Below are 18,087 nucleotides of genomic sequence, written 5' to 3'. Positions count from 1 at the left end.
CATCTAGTGGAAAGCCTTCCCAGAAGAGTGGAGGCTGTTATAGCAGCAATGTTCCAAAATCTAGTGGAAAGCCTTCCCAGAAGAGTGGAGGCTGTTATTGCAGCAATATTCCAACATCTAGTGGAAAGCCTTCCCAGAAGAGTGGAGGCTGTTATAGCAGCAATGTTCCAAAATCTAGTGGAAAGCCTTCCCAGAAGAGTGGAGGCTGTTATAGCAGCAATGTTCCAAAATCTAGTGGAAAGCCTTCCCAGAAGAGTGGAAGCTGTAATAGCAGCAAAGGGGGACCGACTCCATATTAAAGCCTTCCCAGAAGAGTCCACATACTGTTGGTCATGTAGTGTATATAGGTTATGTAGTGTATATATGTTATGTAGTGTATATAAGTTGTGTAGTGTATATAGGCTATGTAGTGTATATAGGTTATGTCGTGTATAGAGGTTATGTAGTGTATAGTGGTTATGTAGTTTTTTATTTTTTTTTTATTTTATTTAATAGGCAAGTCAGTTAAGAACACATTCTTATTTTCAATGACGGCCTAGGAACAGTGGGTTAACTGCCTGTTCAGGGGCAGAACGACAGATTTGTACCTTGTCAGCTCGGGGATTCGAACTTGCAACCTTTCGGTTACTAGTCCAACGCTCTAACCACTAGACTACCCTGCCGCCCCAAGTGTATATAGGTTATGTAGTGTATATAGGTTATGTAGTGTATAGAGGTTATGCAGTGTATATAGGTTATGTATTGTATATAGGTTATGTAGTGTATATAGGTTATGTATTGTATATAGGTTATGTAGTCTATATAGGCTATGTAGTGTATATAGGTAATGTCGTGTATATAGGTTATGTAGTGTATATAGGTTATGTAGTGTATATAGGTTATGTAGTGTATAGAGGTTATGTAGTGTATATAAGTTATGTAGTGTATATAGGTTATGTACTGTATATAGGTTATGTAGTGTATATAGGTTATGTAGTGTATAGAGGTTATGTAGTGTATATAGGTTATGTAGTGTACACAGGTTATGTAGTGTATATATGTTATGTAGTGTACACAGGTTATGTAGTGTATATATGTTATGTAGTGTATATAGGTTATGTAGTGTATATAGGTTTTGTAGTGTATATAGGCTATGCAGTGTATATAGGTTATGTAGTGTATATAGGTTATGTGGTGTATATAGGTTATGTAGTGTATATAGGTTATGTAGTGTATATAGGTTATGTAGTGTATATAGGTTATGTAGTGTATATAGGCTATGTAGTGTATATAGGTTATGTAGTGTATAGAGGCTATGTACTGTATATAGGTTATGTACTGTATATAGGTTATGTAGTGTATACAGGCCTACCCATATACCCTTTCAATTACTCTCTCTATCTCTCATCTCTCTCTCTCTCTCTCTCTCATATCTCTCTCTCTCAGGAAAGTATTTGTGAGTACTCTCTCTCTCTCATGAAATGGTTGGTGAATACTCTCTCTCTCATATCTCTCTCAGGAAAGGGTTTGTGAGTACTCTCTCTCATATCTCTCTCGGGAAAGGGTTTGTGAGTACTCTCTCTCTCTCTCTCATATCTCTCCCTCACAGGAAAGGATTTGTGAGTACTCTCTCTTTCTCTCTCAGGAAAGGGTTTGTGAGTACTCTCTCTCTCATATCTCTCTCAGGAAAGGGTTTGTGAGTACTCTCTCTCTCTCATATCTCTCTCAGGAAAGGGTTTGTGAGTATCTCTCTCATCTCTCTCAGGAAAGGGTTTGTGAGTACTCTCTCTCTCTCTCATATCTCTCTCAGGAAAGGGTTTGTGAGTACTCTCTCTCTCTCTCATATCTCTCTCAGGAAAGGGTTTGTGAGTACTCTCTCTCTCTCTCTCTCTCATATCTCTCTCAGGAAAGGGTTTGTGAGTACTCTCTCTCATATCTCTCCCTCACAGGAAAGGATTTGTGAATACTCTCTCTCTCTCTCTCTCACTCTCTCAGGAAAGGATTTGTGAGTACTCTCTCTCTCTCTCTCTCTCAGGAAAGTATTTGTGAGTACTCTCTCTCTCTCTCTCTCATGAAAAGGATTTGGTGAATACTCTCTCTCTCTCTCATCCCTTTCTCTCTCAGGAAAGGGAGTACTCTCTCTCTCTCTCTCATGTGAGTACTCTCTCTCTCATATCTCTCTCAGGAAAGGGTTTGTGAGTACTCTCTCTCTCATATCTCTCTCAGGAAAGGGTTTGTGAGTACTCTCTCTCTCTCTCTCATATCTCTCCCTCACAGGAAAGGATTTGTGAGTACTCTCTCTCTTTCTCTCTCAGGAAAGGGTTTGTCTACTCTCTCTCTCTCTCTCTCTCTCTCAGGAAAGGGTTTGTGAGTACTCTCTGGCTCTCCGTCTCTCTCTCTCTCTCTCTCTCTCTCTCTCTCTCTCTCTCTCTCTCTCTCAGGAAAGGGTTTGTGAGTACTCTCCCTCTCTCTCTATCTCTCTCTCTCTCTCTCTCTCTCTCTCTCTCTCAGGAAAGGGTTTGTGAGTACTCTCACTCTCTCTCTCTCTCTCTCTCTCTCTCTCAGGAAAGTGTTTGTGAGTACTCTCTGGCTCTCCTCTCCTATCTCTCTCTCTCTCTCTCTCTCTCTCTCAGGAAAGGGTTTGTGAGTACTCTCTCTCTCTCTCTCTCTCTCTCTCTCTCAGGAAAGTGTTTGTGAGTACTTTGGAGTATCTCTCTCTCTCTCTCTCTCTCTCTCTCTCTCTCTCTCTTCTCTCTCAGGAAAGGATTTGTGAGTACTCTCTCTCTCTCCCTTTCTCTCTCAGGAAATGGTTTGTGAGTACTCTCTCTCTATCTCTCTCATGAAATGGTTTGTGAATACTCTCTCTCATATCTCTCTCAGGAAAGGGTTTGTGAGTACTCTCTCTCTCATATCTCTCTCGGGGAAAGGGTTTGTGAGTACTCTCTCTCTCTCTCTCATATCTCTCCCTCACAGGAAAGGATTTGTGAGTACTCTCTCTTTCTCTCTCAGGAAAGGGTTTGTGAGTACTCTCTCTCTCTCTCTCTCTCTCAGGAAAGGGTTTGTGAGTACTCTCTCTCTCTCTCTCTCTCTCTCTCTCTCTCTCTCTCTCTCTCTCTCTCAGGAAAGGGTTTGTGAGTACTCTCTCTCTCTCTCTCTCTCTCTCTCTCTCTCTCTCTCTCTCTCTCTCTCTCTCTCTCTCTCTCAGGAAAGGGTTTGTGAGTACTCTCTCTCTCTCTCTCTCTCTCTCTCTCTCTCTCTCTCAGGAAAGTGTTTGTGAGTACTCTCTGGCTCTCCGTCTCTCTCTCTCTCTCTCTCTCTCAGGAAAGGGTTTGTGAGTACTCTCACTCTCTCTCACTCTCTCTCTCTCTCAGGAAAGTGTTTGTGAGTACTCTCTCTCTCTATCTCTCTCTCTCCCCCCGTCTCTCTATCTCTCTCTCTCTCTCTCTCTCTCTCTCTCTCTCTCTCTCTCAGGAAAGGGTTTGAGAGTACTCTCCCTCTCTCTCTCTCTCTCTCTCTCTCTCTCTCTCTCAGGAAAGGGTTTGTGAGTACTCTCTCTCTCTCTCTCTCAGGAAAGTGTTTGTGAGTACTCTCTGGCTCTCCGTCTCTCTCTCTCTCTCTCTCTCTCTCTCTCTCTCTCTCTCTCTCTCTCTCTCTCTCTCTCTCTCAGGAAAGGGTTTGTGAGTACCCTGGCTCTCGTTTCCTGTGATGCAGGTGGCTGTACAGCAGAGGAAATAACACTGTGTGTGTGGGTCATTGTTAAGCTTCCTGTCTTTGTCTACATTATCTATACTATCTTCCTAGCTTCCTGTCTTTGTCAATACATTTCTCTCATCAACATTATGACCAGAACTACATGATCTATACTGAACAACTACATTATCTATACTGAACAGCTACATTATCTATACTGAACAACTACATGATCTATACTGAACAACGACATTGTATATACTGAACAACTACATTATCTATACTGCATAACTACATTATCAATACTGAACAACTACATGATCTATACTGAACAACGACATTGTATATACTGAACAACTACATTATCTATACTGCATAACTACATTATCAATACTGAACAACTACATTATCTATACTGCATAACTACATTATCAATACTGAACAACTACATTATCTATACTGAACAACTACATGATCTATACTGAACAGCTACATGATCTATACTGAACAACGACATTGTATATACTGAACAACTACATTATCTATACTGCATAACTACATTATCAATACTGAACAACTACATTATCTATACTGCATAACTACATTGTCTGTACTGCCAGACTACAGTATCTATACTGAACAGCTACATTATCTATAATGGACAACTACATTATCTATACTGAACAGCTACATTATCTATACTAAACAACTACATTATACAAACGTTTTTCTTTATTTTTACTATTTTCTACATTGTAGAATAATAGTGAAGACATCAAAACAATGAAATAACACAGACTCATTTAGTAAACAAAAAAGTTAAACAAATTAAAATATATTTAATATTTGAGATTCTTCAAATAGCCAACTTTTGCCTTGATGACAGATTTGCACACTCTTGGCATTCCCTCAACCAGCTTCATGAGGTAGTCACCTGGAATGCATTTAATTCAACTGAGTGTGCAACTGGGTATTCAAGACTGGGGGGGATGTCTCTATGGGCTGGTGATGGTGATGGGGTAACTGTAGACTGGGGGGTCTCTATGGGCTGGTGGTGGTGATGGGTAACTGTAGACTGGGGGGTCTCTATGGGCTGGTGGTGGTGATGGGTAACTGGGGGGTCTCTATGGGCTGGTGGTGGTGATGGGTAACTGTAGACTGGGGGGGGTCTCTATGGGCTGGTGGTGGTGATGGGGTAACTGTAGACTGGGGGGTCTCTATGGGCTGGTGGTGGTGATGGGTAACTGGGGGGTCTCTATGGGCTGGTGGTGGTGATGTGTAACTGTAGACTGGGGGGGTCTCTATGGGCTGGTGGTGGTGATGGGGTAACTGTAGACTGGGGGGGTCTCTATGGGCTGGTGGTGGTGATGGGGTAACTGGGGGGTCTCTATGGGCTGGTGGTGGTGATGGGGTAACTGTAGACTGGGGGGTCTCTATGGGCTGGTGGTGGTGATGGGGTAACTGTAGACTGGGGGGAGTCTCTATGGGCTGGTGGTGGTGATGGGGTAACTGGGGGGTCTCTATGGGCTGGTGGTGGTGATGGGGTAACTGTAGACTGGGGGGTCTCTATGGGCTGGTGGTGGTGATGGGTAACTGTAGACTGGGGGGTCTCTATGGGCTGGTGGTGGTGATGGGGTAACTGTAGACTGGGGGGTCTCTATGGGCTGGTGGTGGTGATGGGGTAACTGTAGACTGGGGGGTCTCTATGGGCTGGTGGTGGTGATGGGGTAACTGTAGACTGGGGGGTCTCTATGGGCTGGTGGTGGTGATGGGGTAACTGTAGACTGGGGGGTCTCTATGGGCTGGTGGTGGTGATGGGGTAACTGTAGACTGGGGGGTCTCTATGGGCTGGTGGTGGTGATGGGGTAACTGTAGACTGGGGGGGGTCTCTATGGGCTGGTGGTGGTGATGGGGTAACTGTAGACTGGGGGGTCTCTATGGGCTGGTGGTGGTGATGGGTAACTGTAGACTGGGGGGTCTCTATGGGCTGGTGGTGGTGATGGGGTAACTGTAGACTGGGGGGTCTCTATGGGCTGGTGGTGGTGATGGGTAACTGTAGACTGGGGGTGGTCTCTATGGGCTGGTGGTGGTGATGGGTAACTGGGGGGTCTCTATGGGCTGGTGGTGGTGATGGGGTAACTGTAGACTGGGGGGGTCTCTATGGGCTGGTGGTGGTGATGGGGTAACTGTAGACTGGGGGTCTCTATGGGCTGGTGGTGGTGATGGGTAACTGTAGACTGGGGGGGTCTCTATGGGCTGGTGGTGGTGATGGGTAACTGTAGACTGGGGGGGGTCTCTATGGGCTGGTGGTGGTGATGGGGTAACTGTAGACTGGGGGGTCTCTATGGGCTGGTGGTGGTGATGGGTAACTGTAGACTGGGGGGTCTCTATGGGCTGGTGGTGGTGATGGGTAACTGTAGACTGGGGGGTCTCTATGGGCTGGTGGTGGTGATGGGTAACTGTAGACTGGGGGGTCTCTATGGGCTGGTGGTGGTGATGGGTAACTGTAGACTGGGGGGTCTCTATGGGCTGGTGATGGTGATGGGGTAACTGTAGACTGGGGGGGGTCTCTATGGGCTGGTGGTGGTGATGGGTAACTGTAGACTGGGGGGGTCTCTATGGGCTGGTGGTGGTGATGGGTAACTGTAGACTGGGGGGTCTCTATGGGCTGGTGGTGGTGATGGGTAACTGTAGACTGGGGGGTCTCTATGGGCTGGTGGTGGTGATGGGGTAACTGTAGACTGGGGGGGGTCTCTATGGGCTGGTGGTGGTGATGGGGTAACTGTAGACTGGGGGGTCTCTATGGGCTGGTGGTGGTGATGGGTAACTGTAGACTGGGGGGGGGTCTCTATGGGCTGGTGGTGGTGATGGGGTAACTGTAGACTGGGGGGTCTCTATGGGCTGGTGGTGGTGATGGGTAACTGTAGACTGGGGGGGGTCTCTATGGGCTGGTGGTGGTGATGGGGTAACTGTAGACTGGGGGGTCTCTATGGGCTGGTGGTGGTGATGGGTAACTGTAGACTGGGGGGTCTCTATGGGCTGGTGGTGGTGATGGGTAACTGTAGACTGGGGGGTCACTATGGGCTGGTGGTGGTGATGGGGTAACTGTAGACTGGGGGGTCTCTATGGGCTGGTGGTGGTGATGGGTAACTGTAGACTGGGGGGTCTCTATGGGCTGGTGGTGGTGATGGGTAACTGTAGACTGGGGGGTCTCTATGGGCTGGTGGTGGTGATGGGGTAACTGTAGACTGGGGGGTTCTATGGGCTGGTGGTGGTGATGGGGTAACTGTAGACTGGGGGGTTCTCTATGGGCTGGTGGTGGTGATGGGGTAACTGTAGACTGGGGGGGTCTCTATGGGCTGGTGGTGGTGATGGGGGTCTCTATGGGCTGGTGGTGGTGATGGGGTAACTGTAGACTGGGGGGTCTCTATGGGCTGGTGGTGGTGATGGGGTAACTGTAGACTGGGGGGTCTCTATGGGCTGGTGGTGGTGATGGGTAACTGTAGACTGGGGGGTCTCTATGGGCTGGTGGTGGTGATGGGGTAACTGTAGACTGGGGGGTCTCTATGGGCTGGTGGTGGTGATGGGTAACTGTAGACTGGGGGGTCTCTATGGGCTGGTGGTGGTGATGGGGTAACTGTAGACTGGGGGGTCTCTATGGGCTGGTGGTGGTGATGGGGTAACTGTAGACTGGGGGGGGTCTCTATGGGCTGGTGGTGGTGATGGGGTAACTGTAGACTGGGGGGTTCTATGGGCTGGTGGTGGTGATGGGGTAACTGTAGACTGGGGGGTTCTCTATGGGCTGGTGGTGGTGATGGGGTAACTGTAGACTGGGGGGGTCTCTATGGGCTGGTGGTGGTGATGGGGGGTCTCTATGGGCTGGTGGTGGTGATGGGGTAACTGTAGACTGGGGGGGTCTCTATGGGCTGGTGGTGGTGATGGGGTAACTGTAGACTGGGGGGGGTCTCTATGGGCTGGTGGTGGTGATGGGGTAACTGTAGACTGGGGGGGGTCTCTATGGGCTGGTGGTGGTGATGGGGTAACTGTAGACTGGGGGGTCTCTATGGGCTGGTGGTGGTGATGGGGTAACTGTAGACTGGGGGGTCTCTATGGGCTGGTGGTGGTGATGGGTAACTGTAGACTGGGGGGGGGTCTCTATGGGCTGGTGGTGGTGATGGGGTAACTGTAGACTGGTGGGGGGGGGGTCTCTATGGGCTGGTGGTGGTGATGGGGTAACTGTAGACTGGGGGTCTCTATGGGCTGGTGGTGGTGATGGGGTAACTGTAGACTGGGGGGTCTCTATGGGCTGGTGGTGGTGATGGGGTAACTGTAGACTGGGGGGTCTCTATGGGCTGGTGGTGGTGATGGGGTAACTGTAGACTGGGGGGTTCTATGGGCTGGTGGTGGTGATGGGGTAACTGTAGACTGGGGGGTTCTCTATGGGCTGGTGGTGGTGATGGGGTAACTGTAGACTGGGGGGTCTCTATGGGCTGGTGGTGGTGATGGGTAACTGTAGACTGGGGGGGGGTCTCTATGGGCTGGTGGTGGTGATGGGGTAACTGTAGACTGGGGGGTCTCTATGGGCTGGTGGTGGTGATGGGGTAACTGTAGACTGGGGGGTCTCTATGGGCTGGTGGTGGTGATGGGGTAACTGTAGACTGGGAGGGGTCTCTATGGGCTGGTGGTGGTGATGGGGTAACTGTAGACTGGGGGGGTCTCTATGGGCTGGTGGTGGTGATGGGGTAACTGTAGACTGGGGGGTCTCTATGGGCTGGTGGTGGTGATGGGGTAACTGTAGACTGGGGGGGTCTCTATGGGCTGGTGGTGGTGATGGGGTAACTGTAGACTGGGGGGTCTCTATGGGCTGGTGGTGGTGATGGGTAACTGTAGACTGGGGGGTCTCTATGGGCTGGTGGTGGTGATGGGTAACTGTAGACTGGGGGGTCTCTATGGGCTGGTGGTGGTGATGGGGTAACTGTAGACTGGGGGGTCTCTATGGGCTGGTGGTGGTGATGGGTAACTGTAGACTGGGGGGTCTCTATGGGCTGGTGGTGGTGATGGGTAACTGGGGGGTCTCTATGGGCTGGTGGTGGTGATGGGTAACTGTAGACTGGGGGGGTTCTATGGGCTGGTGGTGGTGATGGGGTAACTGTAGACTGGGGGGGGTCTCTATGGGCTGGTGGTGGTGATGGGTAACTGTAGACTGGGGGGTTCTATGGGCTGGTGGTGGTGATGGGTAACTGTAGACTGGGGGGTCTCTATGGGCTGGTGGTGGTGATGGGGTAACTGTAGACTGGGGGGTCTCTATGGGCTGGTGGTGGTGATGGGGTAACTGTAGACTGGGGGGTCTCTATGGGCTGGTGGTGGTGATGGGTAACCGTAGACTGGGGGGGGTCTCTATGGGCTGGTGGTGGTGATGGGGTAACTGTAGACTGGGGGGGGGGGTCTCTATGGGCTGGTGGTGGTGATGGGGTAACTGTAGACTGGGGGGGGGTCTCTATGGGCTGGTGGTGGTGATGGGGTAACTGTAGACTGGGGGGTCTCTATGGGCTGGTGGTGGTGATGGGGTAACTGTAGACTGGGGGGTCTCTATGGGCTGGTGGTGGTGATGGGGTAACTGTAGACTGGGGGGGTCTCTATGGGCTGGTGGTGGTGATGGGGTAACTGTAGACTGGGGGGGTCTCTATGGGCTGGTGGTGGTGATGGGTAACTGTAGACTGGGGGGTCTCTATGGGCTGGTGGTGGTGATGGGGTAACTGTAGACTGGGGGGTCTCTATGGGCTGGTGGTGGTGATGGGTAACTGTAGACTGGGGGGTCTCTATGGGCTGGTGGTGGTGATGGGTAACTGTAGACTGGGGGGGTCTCTATGGGCTGGTGGTGGTGATGGGTAACTGTAGACTGGGGGGGGTCTCTATGGGCTGGTGGTGGTGATGGGGTAACTGTAGACTGGGGGGTCTCTATGGGCTGGTGGTGGTGATGGGGTAACTGTAGACTGGGGGGGTCTCTATGGGCTGGTGGTGGTGATGGGTAACTGTAGACTGGGGGGGGGTCTCTATGGGCTGGTGGTGGTGATGGGTAACTGTAGACTGGGGGGTCTCTATGGGCTGGTGGTGGTGATGGGTAACTGTAGACTGGGGGGTCTCTATGGGCTGGTGGTGGTGATGGGGTAACTGGGGGGTCTCTATGGGCTGGTGGTGGTGATGGGGTGACTGTAGACTGGGGGGTCTCTATGGGCTGGTGGTGGTGATGGGTAACTGTAGACTGGGGGGTCTCTATGGGCTGGTGGTGGTGATGGGTAACTGTAGACTGGGGGGTCTCTATGGGCTGGTGGTGGTGATGGGTAACTGTAGACTGGGGGGTCTCTATGGGCTGGTGGTGGTGATGGGGTAACTGGGGGGTCTCTATGGGCTGGTGGTGGTGATGGGGTAACTGTAGACTGGGGGGGGTCTCTATGGGCTGGTGGTGGTGATGGGTAACTGTAGACTGGGGGGTCTCTATAGGCTGGTGGTGGTGATGGGGTAACTGGGGGGGGTCTCTATGGGCTGGTGGTGGTGATGGGGTAACTGTAGACTGGGGGGTCTCTATGGGCTGGTGGTGGTGATGGGTAACCGTAGACTGGGGGGGGTCTCTATGGGCTGGTGGTGGTGATGGGGTAACTGTAGACTGGGGGGTCTCTATGGGCTGGTGGTGGTGATGGGGTAACTGTAGACTGGGGGGTCTCTATGGGCTGGTGGTGGTGATGGGTAACCGTAGACTGGGGGGTCTCTATGGGCTGGTGGTGGTGATGGGGTAACTGTAGACTGGGGGGTCTCTATGGGCTGGTGGTGGTGATGGGTAACTGTAGACTGGGGGGGTCTCTATGGGCTGGTGGTGGTGATGGGTAACTGTAGACTGGGGGGGGTCTCTATGGGCTGGTGGTGGTGATGGGTAACTGTAGACTGGGGGGTCTCTATGGGCTGGTGGTGGTGATGGGTAACTGTAGACTGGGGGGTCTCTATGGGCTGGTGGTGGTGATGGGTAACTGTAGACTGGGGGGGGTCTCTATGGGCTGGTGGTGGTGATGGGTAACTGTAGACTGGGGGGTCTCTATGGGCTGGTGTTGGTGATGGGTAACTGTAGACTGGGGGGGGTCTCTATGGGCTGGTGGTGGTGATGGGTAACTGGGGGGTCTCTATGGGCTGGTGATGGTGATGGGTAACTGGGGGGTCTCTATGGGCTGGTGGTGGTGATGGGGTAACTGTAGACTGGGGGGGGTCTCTATGGGCTGGTGATGGTGATGGGGTAACTGTAGACTGGGGGGTCTCTATGGGCTGGTGGTGGTGATGGGTAACTGTAGACTGGGGGGTCTCTATGGGCTGGTGGTGGTGATGGGGTAACTGTAGACTGGGGGGTCTCTATGGGCTGGTGGTGGTGATGGGGTAACTGTAGACTGGGGGGGTCTCTATGGGCTGGTGGTGGTGATGGGTAACTGTAGACTGGGGGGTCTCTATGGGCTGGTGGTGGTGATGGGTAACTGTAGACTGGGGGGTCTCTATGGGCTGGTGGTGGTGATGGGTAACTGTAGACTGGGGGGTCTCTATGGGCTGGTGGTGGTGATGGGTAACTGTAGACTGGGGGGGGGTCTCTATGGGCTGGTGGTGGTGATGGGTAACTGTAGACTGGGGGGTCTCTATGGGCTGGTGTTGGTGATGGGTAACTGTAGACTGGGGGGGGTCTCTATGGGCTGGTGGTGGTGATGGGTAACTGGGGGTCTCTATGGGCTGGTGATGGTGATGGGGTAACTGTAGACTGGGGGGGGGGGGGGGTCTCTATGGGCTGGTGGTGGTGATGGGGTAACTGGGGGGAGCTCCAGTAGAGCTCGTTGGCCAGTAGATCACGTGTGTGTGTACGGAGGTCAGGAGCGTGTGTGAGCAGGTCGCGTGTGTGTGTACGGAGGGCAGGAGCGTGTGTGTGTACGGAGGTCAGGAGCGTGTGTGTGTGTACGGAGGTCAGGCGTGTGTGTGTGTACGGAGGGCAGGAGCGTGTGTGTGTACGGAGGGCAGGAGCGTGTGTGTGCTGACACAGTCCTTTTATGGTTTCGCAGTCACTCTGGGGTCATACTTCGGTCTCGCAGGCACTCTGTGGTCGTAGTGGGGTCTCACAGTCACTCTGTGTTCGCAGTGCGGTCTCACAGTCACTCTGGGGTCGTACTGTGATCTCACAGTCACTCTGTGTTCGCAGTGCGGTCTCACAGTCACTCTGGGATCGTAGTGTTGTCTCACAGTCACTCTGTGGTCGTAGTGAGGTCTCACAGTCACTCTGGGGTCGTAGTGCGGGTCTCACAGCCACTCTGGGGTCGTAGTGAGGTCTCACGGTCACTCTGTGTTCGCACTGCGGTCTCACAGTCACTCTGGGGTCGTAGTGTTGTCTCACAGTCACTCTGGGGTCGTAGTGAGGTCTCACAGTCACTCTGGGGTCGTAGTGCGGGTCTCACAGTCACTCTGGGGTCGTAGTCCAGTTCCATTCAGACAGTCTCTTTGTGGTCCTGTTAGCTCCAGACTGTCTGTCTTCTTGACCCCTCTGACTCCACATGGGTCCTGACCACTCCCGTTCCTCATGACCAACTGCACCGTCCGGGGCTTGGGGACGGGGGTAAAGGTAAGGGAAGGGTATACGGGACTGGGGAGAGTGGAGGAGATGGGGTAGGGAATAGAGTTAGGGGTAGGATTAGGGGTAGAGTTAGGGGTAGAGTTAGTGGTAGAGTTAGGGAAAGGTGTAGAGATAGGGGTAGTGGTAGAGATAGGGGTAGAGATAGTGGTAGTGGTAGAGATAGGGAAAGGAATAGAGATAGGGGTAGTGGTAGAGTTAGGGGTAGAGATAGTGGTAGTGGTAGAGATAGGGAAAGGAATAGAGATAGGGGTAGTGGTAGAGTTAGGGGTAGAGATAGGGGTAGTGATAGGGGTAGAGATAGGGGTAGTGGTAGAGATAGGGGTAGTGGTAGAGATAGGGGTAGAGATAGGGGTAGTGGTAGGGGTAGAGATAGGGGTAGTGGTAGAGATAGGGGTAGTGGTAGAGATAGGGGTAGAGATAGGGGTAGTGGTAGGGGTAGTGGTAGGGGTAGAGATAGTGGTAGAGTTAGGGGTAGAGATAGGGGTAGTGGTAGAGATAGGGGTAGTGGTAGGGGTAGAGATAGGGGTAGGGGTAGAGATAGGGGTAGGGGTAGAGATAGGGGTAGTGGTAGGGGTAGAGATAGGGGTAGTGGTAGAGATAGGGGTAGTGGTAGAGATAGGGGTAGAGATAGGGGTAGTGGTAGGGGTAGTGGTAGGGGTAGAGATAGTGGTAGAGTTAGGGGTAGAGATAGGGGTAGTGGTAGAGATAGGGGTAGTGGTAGGGGTAGAGATAGGGGTAGGGGTAGAGATAGGGGTAGGGGTAGAGATAGGGGTAGTGGTAGGGGTAGAGATAGTGGTAGAATTAGGGGTAGAGATAGGGGTAGTGGTAGAGATAGGGGTAGTGGTAGGGGTAGAGATAGGGGTAGTGGTAGGGGTAGAGATAGGGGTAGGGGTAGAGATAGGGGTAGGGGTAGAGATAGGGGTAGGGGTAGAGATAGGGGTAGTGGTAGGGGCAGAGATAGTGGTAGAACTAGGGGTAGAGATAGGGGGTAGGGGTAGGGGCAGAGATAGGGTAGTGGTAGGGGTAGAGATAGGGGTAGGGGTAGTGGTAGAGATAGGGGTAGTGGTAGGGGTAGGGGTAGGGGTAGAGATAGGGGTAGTGGTAGAGATAGGGGTAGTGGTAAAGATAGGGGTAGAGATAGGGGTAGGGGTAGAGATAGGGGTAGAGATAGGGGTAGTGGTATGGGTAGGGGTAGAGATAGGGGTAGTGGTAGAGATAGGGGTAGTGGTAAAGATAGGGGTAGTGGTAGAGATAGGGGTAGTGGTAGAGATAGGGGTAGTGGTAGAGTTAGGGGTAGAGATCGGGGTAGGGGGTAGAGATAGGGGTAGAGATAGGGGTAGAGATAGGGGTAGTGGTAGAGTTAGGGGTAGAGATAGGGGTAGAGATAGGGGGAGTGGTAGAGTTAGGGGTAGTGGTAGAGATAGGGGTAGAGATGGGGGTAGGGGTAGAGATAGGGGTAGTGGTAGGGGTAGAGATAGGGGTAGGGGTAGTGGTAGAGATAGGGGTAGTGGTAGGGGTAGGGGTAGAGATAGGGGTAGTGGTAGAGATAGGGGTAGTGGTAAAGATAGGGGTAGAGATAGGGGTAGGGGTAGAGATAGGGGTAGAGATAGGGGTAGTGGTATGGGTAGGGGTAGAGATAGGGGTAGTGGTAGAGATAGGGGTAGTGGTAAAGATAGGGGTAGTGGTAGAGATAGGGGTAGTGGTAGAGATAGGGGTAGTGGTAGAGTTAGGGGTAGAGATCGGGGTAGGGGTAGAGATAGGGGTAGAGATAGGGGTAGTGGTAGAGTTAGGGGTAGAGATAGGGGTAGAGATAGGGGGAGTGGTAGAGTTAGGGGTAGTGGTAGAGATAGGGGTAGAGATGGGGGTAGGGATAGAGATAGTGGTAGAGTTAGGGATAGAGATAGGGGTAGGGGTAGAGATAGGGGTAGTGGTAGAGATAGGGTTAGAGATAGGGGTAGTGGTAGAGATAGGGGTAGAGATGGGGGTAGAGATAGAGGTAGAGATAGGGGTAGTGGTAGAGTTAGGGATAGAGATAGGGGTAGAGATAGGGGTAGGGGTAGAGATAGGGGTAGTGGTAGGGGTAGGGGTAGAGATAGCGGTAGACATAGGGGTAGTGGTAGAGTTAGGGATAGAGATAGGGGTAGAGATAGGGGTAGTGGTAGAGGTAGAGATAGGGGTAGTGGAAGAGTTAGGGATAGAGATAGCGGTAGAGATAGGGGTAGAGATAGGGGTAGTGGTAGGGGTAGAGATAGCGGTAGAGATAGGGGTAGTGGTAGAGTTAGGGGTAGAGATCGGGGTAGTGGTAGAGATAGGGGTAGAGATAGGGGTAGTGGTAGAGTTAGGGGTAGAGATAGGGGTAGAGATAGGGGGAGTGGTAGAGTTAGGGGTAGTGGTAGAGATAGGGGTAGAGATGGGGGTAGGGATAGAGATAGGGGTAGAGTTAGGGATAGAGATAGGGGTAGAGATAGGGGTAGGGGTAGGGGTAGAGGTAGAGATAGGGGTAGTGGTAGGGGTAGGGGTAGAGATGGAGGTAGAGATAGGGATAGAGATAGGGGTAGTGGTAGAGGTAGAGATAGGGGTAGTGGTAGAGGTAGAGATAGGGGTAGTGGTAGGGGTAGGGGTAGGGGTAGGGGTTGGTCTAGCCCTGTCAGGAAGTGTCTCCTCATTGGGCAGGGTAAAGGGACTGCTGAACCGAATAGCCTGGCTCGTTTCAAACCTCTCGGAACGTTGCAGGTGCACCTGGGTCGACCGTGACGCGTCCCGCACGTTGATGAACCCGATGACATCTCTGGGGGGGTCGGGTTCGGGCCAGGTGGGCAGGTACGGAATCAGGTACGCTTTCTCCAGACAGGCCAATCCCGGGTGGAGGGGCGGAGCTTCCACTGGCTCCCGGACACGCACCTAGATTGATTGAAACGATTGATCACAATATTGAGGACACTTTTTTTGTTAAAGAATACAAATAAACAAATCTACAGCTGCTTTTAAAAGAGCACGGTACATTAAGGTAAAGTACGGAGCAATGCATTCTGATACCTTTGTTTTCAGGGGGTTCTGGGAGTTGGAGTTCTGGGTTCCGGAGGAGACGGGGCCGGCGCTGCTAGCGTTAGCGTTGCCGATCACCACGGCGTATTTAGGGCTGAACAGCTTCCTGGCGTTAGCTGCGGAGAGAGAAGCGACGGGGGTGGCCCGGGGGAGGGGCTCTGGCTCCGGTTCCGTCTCCGTGGTGAACCTGCGGAGGTCGACCCCGCTGGATGTCAGGTAGAGGTCCCGGAACAGCTGGTCAAAGGAGTCAACCGCCTGGCCCGTTACCAAGGTGACCAGGTGTCTGTCCAAACGAGACGCCGTCCAGGTGAAACTGGAGGGGAGGAGCACACACACAGACACAGACAGGGGTCGGGGGTCAGAGGTCGTCACTACAAAGATCCTTCCATTGAGGACGTTTGAAAAGGTCACGAGGACGTTGATATATGCCTTCCTCTGCGATCACAAAAAAAAATGAAATGGCACAAGTGACATTCGGAGGCGATGGATGCTGCTTCGACCACATGAAGTGATAGCAAGCCGGGAGAATACTTGATGATACTTGTTGTTTTTAATTATTAAGCCTTCCCCAAGCCTTCTAGTCCTCAGAATGAAAACCTAAACTTAACCCTTTGTGTTGTTTCTGTTTAAACCCTGTAACCATGGAGAATTAACCCTGTAACCATAGAGAATTAACCCTGTAACCATGGAGAATTAACCCTGTAACCATGGAGAAATAACCCTGTAACCATGGAGAATTAACCCTGTAACCACGCGGAATTAACCCTGTAACCACGCGAAATTAACCCTGTAACCATGCAGAATTAACCCTGTAACCACGCGGAATTAACCTGTAACCATGCGGAATTAGCCCTGTAACCATGCGGAATTAGCCCTGTAACCATGCAGAATTAACCCTGTAACCACGCGGAATTAACCCTGTAACCACGCGGAATTAACCCTGCAACCATGCAGAATTAACCTTGTAACCATGCGGAATTTACCGTGTAACCATGGAGAATTAACCATGTAACCATGTAGAATTGACTCTATACCCACACGGAATTAACTCTGTAACCATGCGGAATTAACCCTGTAACCATGCAGAATTAACCTGTAACCATGCAGAATTAACCTGTAACCATGCAGAATTAACCATGTAACCATGGAGAATTAACCCCGTAACCACGCGGAATTAACCCTGTAACCATGAAGAATTAAACCTGTAACCACGCAGAAGTAACCCTGTAACCATGTGGAAGTAACCCTGTACCCATGCGGAATTATACCCTGTAACTATGCGGAATTAACCCTGTAACCATGCAGAATTAACTGTAACCATGGAGAATTAACCCTGTAACCACGCAGAAGTAACCCTGTAACCACGTGGAATTAACCCTGTAACCCTGCAGAATTAACCCTGTAACCATGCAGAAGTAACCCTGTAACCATGCAGAATTAACCTGTAACCATGCAGAATTAACCATGTAACCATGGAGAATTAACCCCGTAACCACGCGGAATTAACCCTGTAACCATGAAGAATTAAACCTGTAACCACGCAGAAGTAACCCTGTAACCATGTGGAAGTAACCCTGTACCCATGCGGAATTATACCCTGTAACTATGCGGAATTAACCCTGTAACCATGCAGAATTAACTGTAACCATGGAGAATTAACCCTGTAACCACGCAGAAGTAACCCTGTAACCACGTGGAATTAACCCTGTAACCCTGCAGAATTAACCCTGTAACCATGCAGAAGTAACCCTGTAACCACATGGAATTAACCCTGTAACCATGGAGAATTAACCCTGTAACCATGCGGAATAAACCCTGTAACCACGCGGAATAAACCCTGTAACCACGCGGAATAAACCCTGTAACCACGCGGAATTAACCCTGTAACCATGGAGAATTAACCCTGTAACCATGCGGAATTAATTGGCAACTTTAAAAGGAAAATTATGATATCAGGTCAGAGGTTAGGGGTCAGAGGGTTAGGAGTCATAGGGTTAGGAGTCAGAGGGTTAGGAGTCAGAGGGTTAGGGGTCAGAGGGTTAGGGATCAGAGGTTAGGGGTCAGAGGGTTAGGGGTCAGAGGGTTAGGGATCAGAGGGTTAGGGGTCAGAGGGTTAGGGATCAGAGGTTAGGGGTCAGAGGGTTAGGAGTCATAGGGTTAGGAGTCAGAGGGTTAGGAGTCAGAGGGTTAGGGGTCAGAGGGTTAGGGGTCAGAGGGTTAGGGGTCAGAGGGTTAGGGATCAGAGGTTAGGGGTCAGAGGGTTAGGAGTCATAGGGTTAGGAGTCAGAGGGTTAGGAGTCAGAGGGTTAGGGGTCAGAGGGTTAGGGGTCAGAGGGTTAGGGATCAGAGGTTAGGGGTCATAGGGTTAGGAGTCAGAGGGTTAGGAGTCAGAGGGTTAGGGGTCAGAGGGTTAGGGATCAGAGGTTAGGGGTCAGAGGGTTAGGAGTCATAGGGTTAGGAGTCATAGGGTTAGGGGTCAGAGGTTTAGGGGTCATAGGGTTAGGGGTCAGAAGGTTAGGGATCAGAGGGTAAGGAGTCAGAGGGTTAGGAGTCAGAGGGTTAGGAGTCAGAGGGTTAGGGGTCAGAGGTCAGGTTACCTGTACGATCCAGAAACAGCCTTGTCTCCATCTATCAACAGGAACCTGTGACCCAGAGGGTTAGGGGTCAGAGGGTTAGGGGTCAGAGGGTGAGGGGTCAGAGGGTTAGGGGTCAGACGGTTAGGG

At 51.3% G+C, this 18,087-nt stretch overlaps 1 protein-coding gene across 1 annotated transcript; it reads right to left on the bottom strand.

Annotated features, from left to right (window-relative positions):
- Positions 1 to 11,764: 11,764 nt before the first annotated feature.
- Positions 11,765 to 18,056, bottom strand: LOC135538754 (mucin-2-like; the record flags this gene model as incomplete). The annotated part of the gene is made up of 5 exons (XM_064964661.1): positions 11,765 to 11,999; positions 12,119 to 12,328; positions 13,836 to 15,220; positions 15,356 to 15,677; positions 17,962 to 18,056. Coding segments are annotated over 5 exons (2,247 nt in total), but the record flags the coding sequence as incomplete, so codon positions are not given.
- Positions 18,057 to 18,087: the final 31 nt, after the last annotated feature.

The sequence above is a fragment of the Oncorhynchus masou genome, unplaced genomic scaffold (genome assembly GCF_036934945.1).
Source record: "Oncorhynchus masou masou isolate Uvic2021 unplaced genomic scaffold, UVic_Omas_1.1 unplaced_scaffold_181, whole genome shotgun sequence".
NCBI lineage: Eukaryota > Metazoa > Chordata > Actinopteri > Salmoniformes > Salmonidae > Oncorhynchus > Oncorhynchus masou.
The sequence above is the reverse complement of the archived record's forward strand: the minus strand, read 5'-3'. Positions and strand labels throughout refer to the sequence as shown.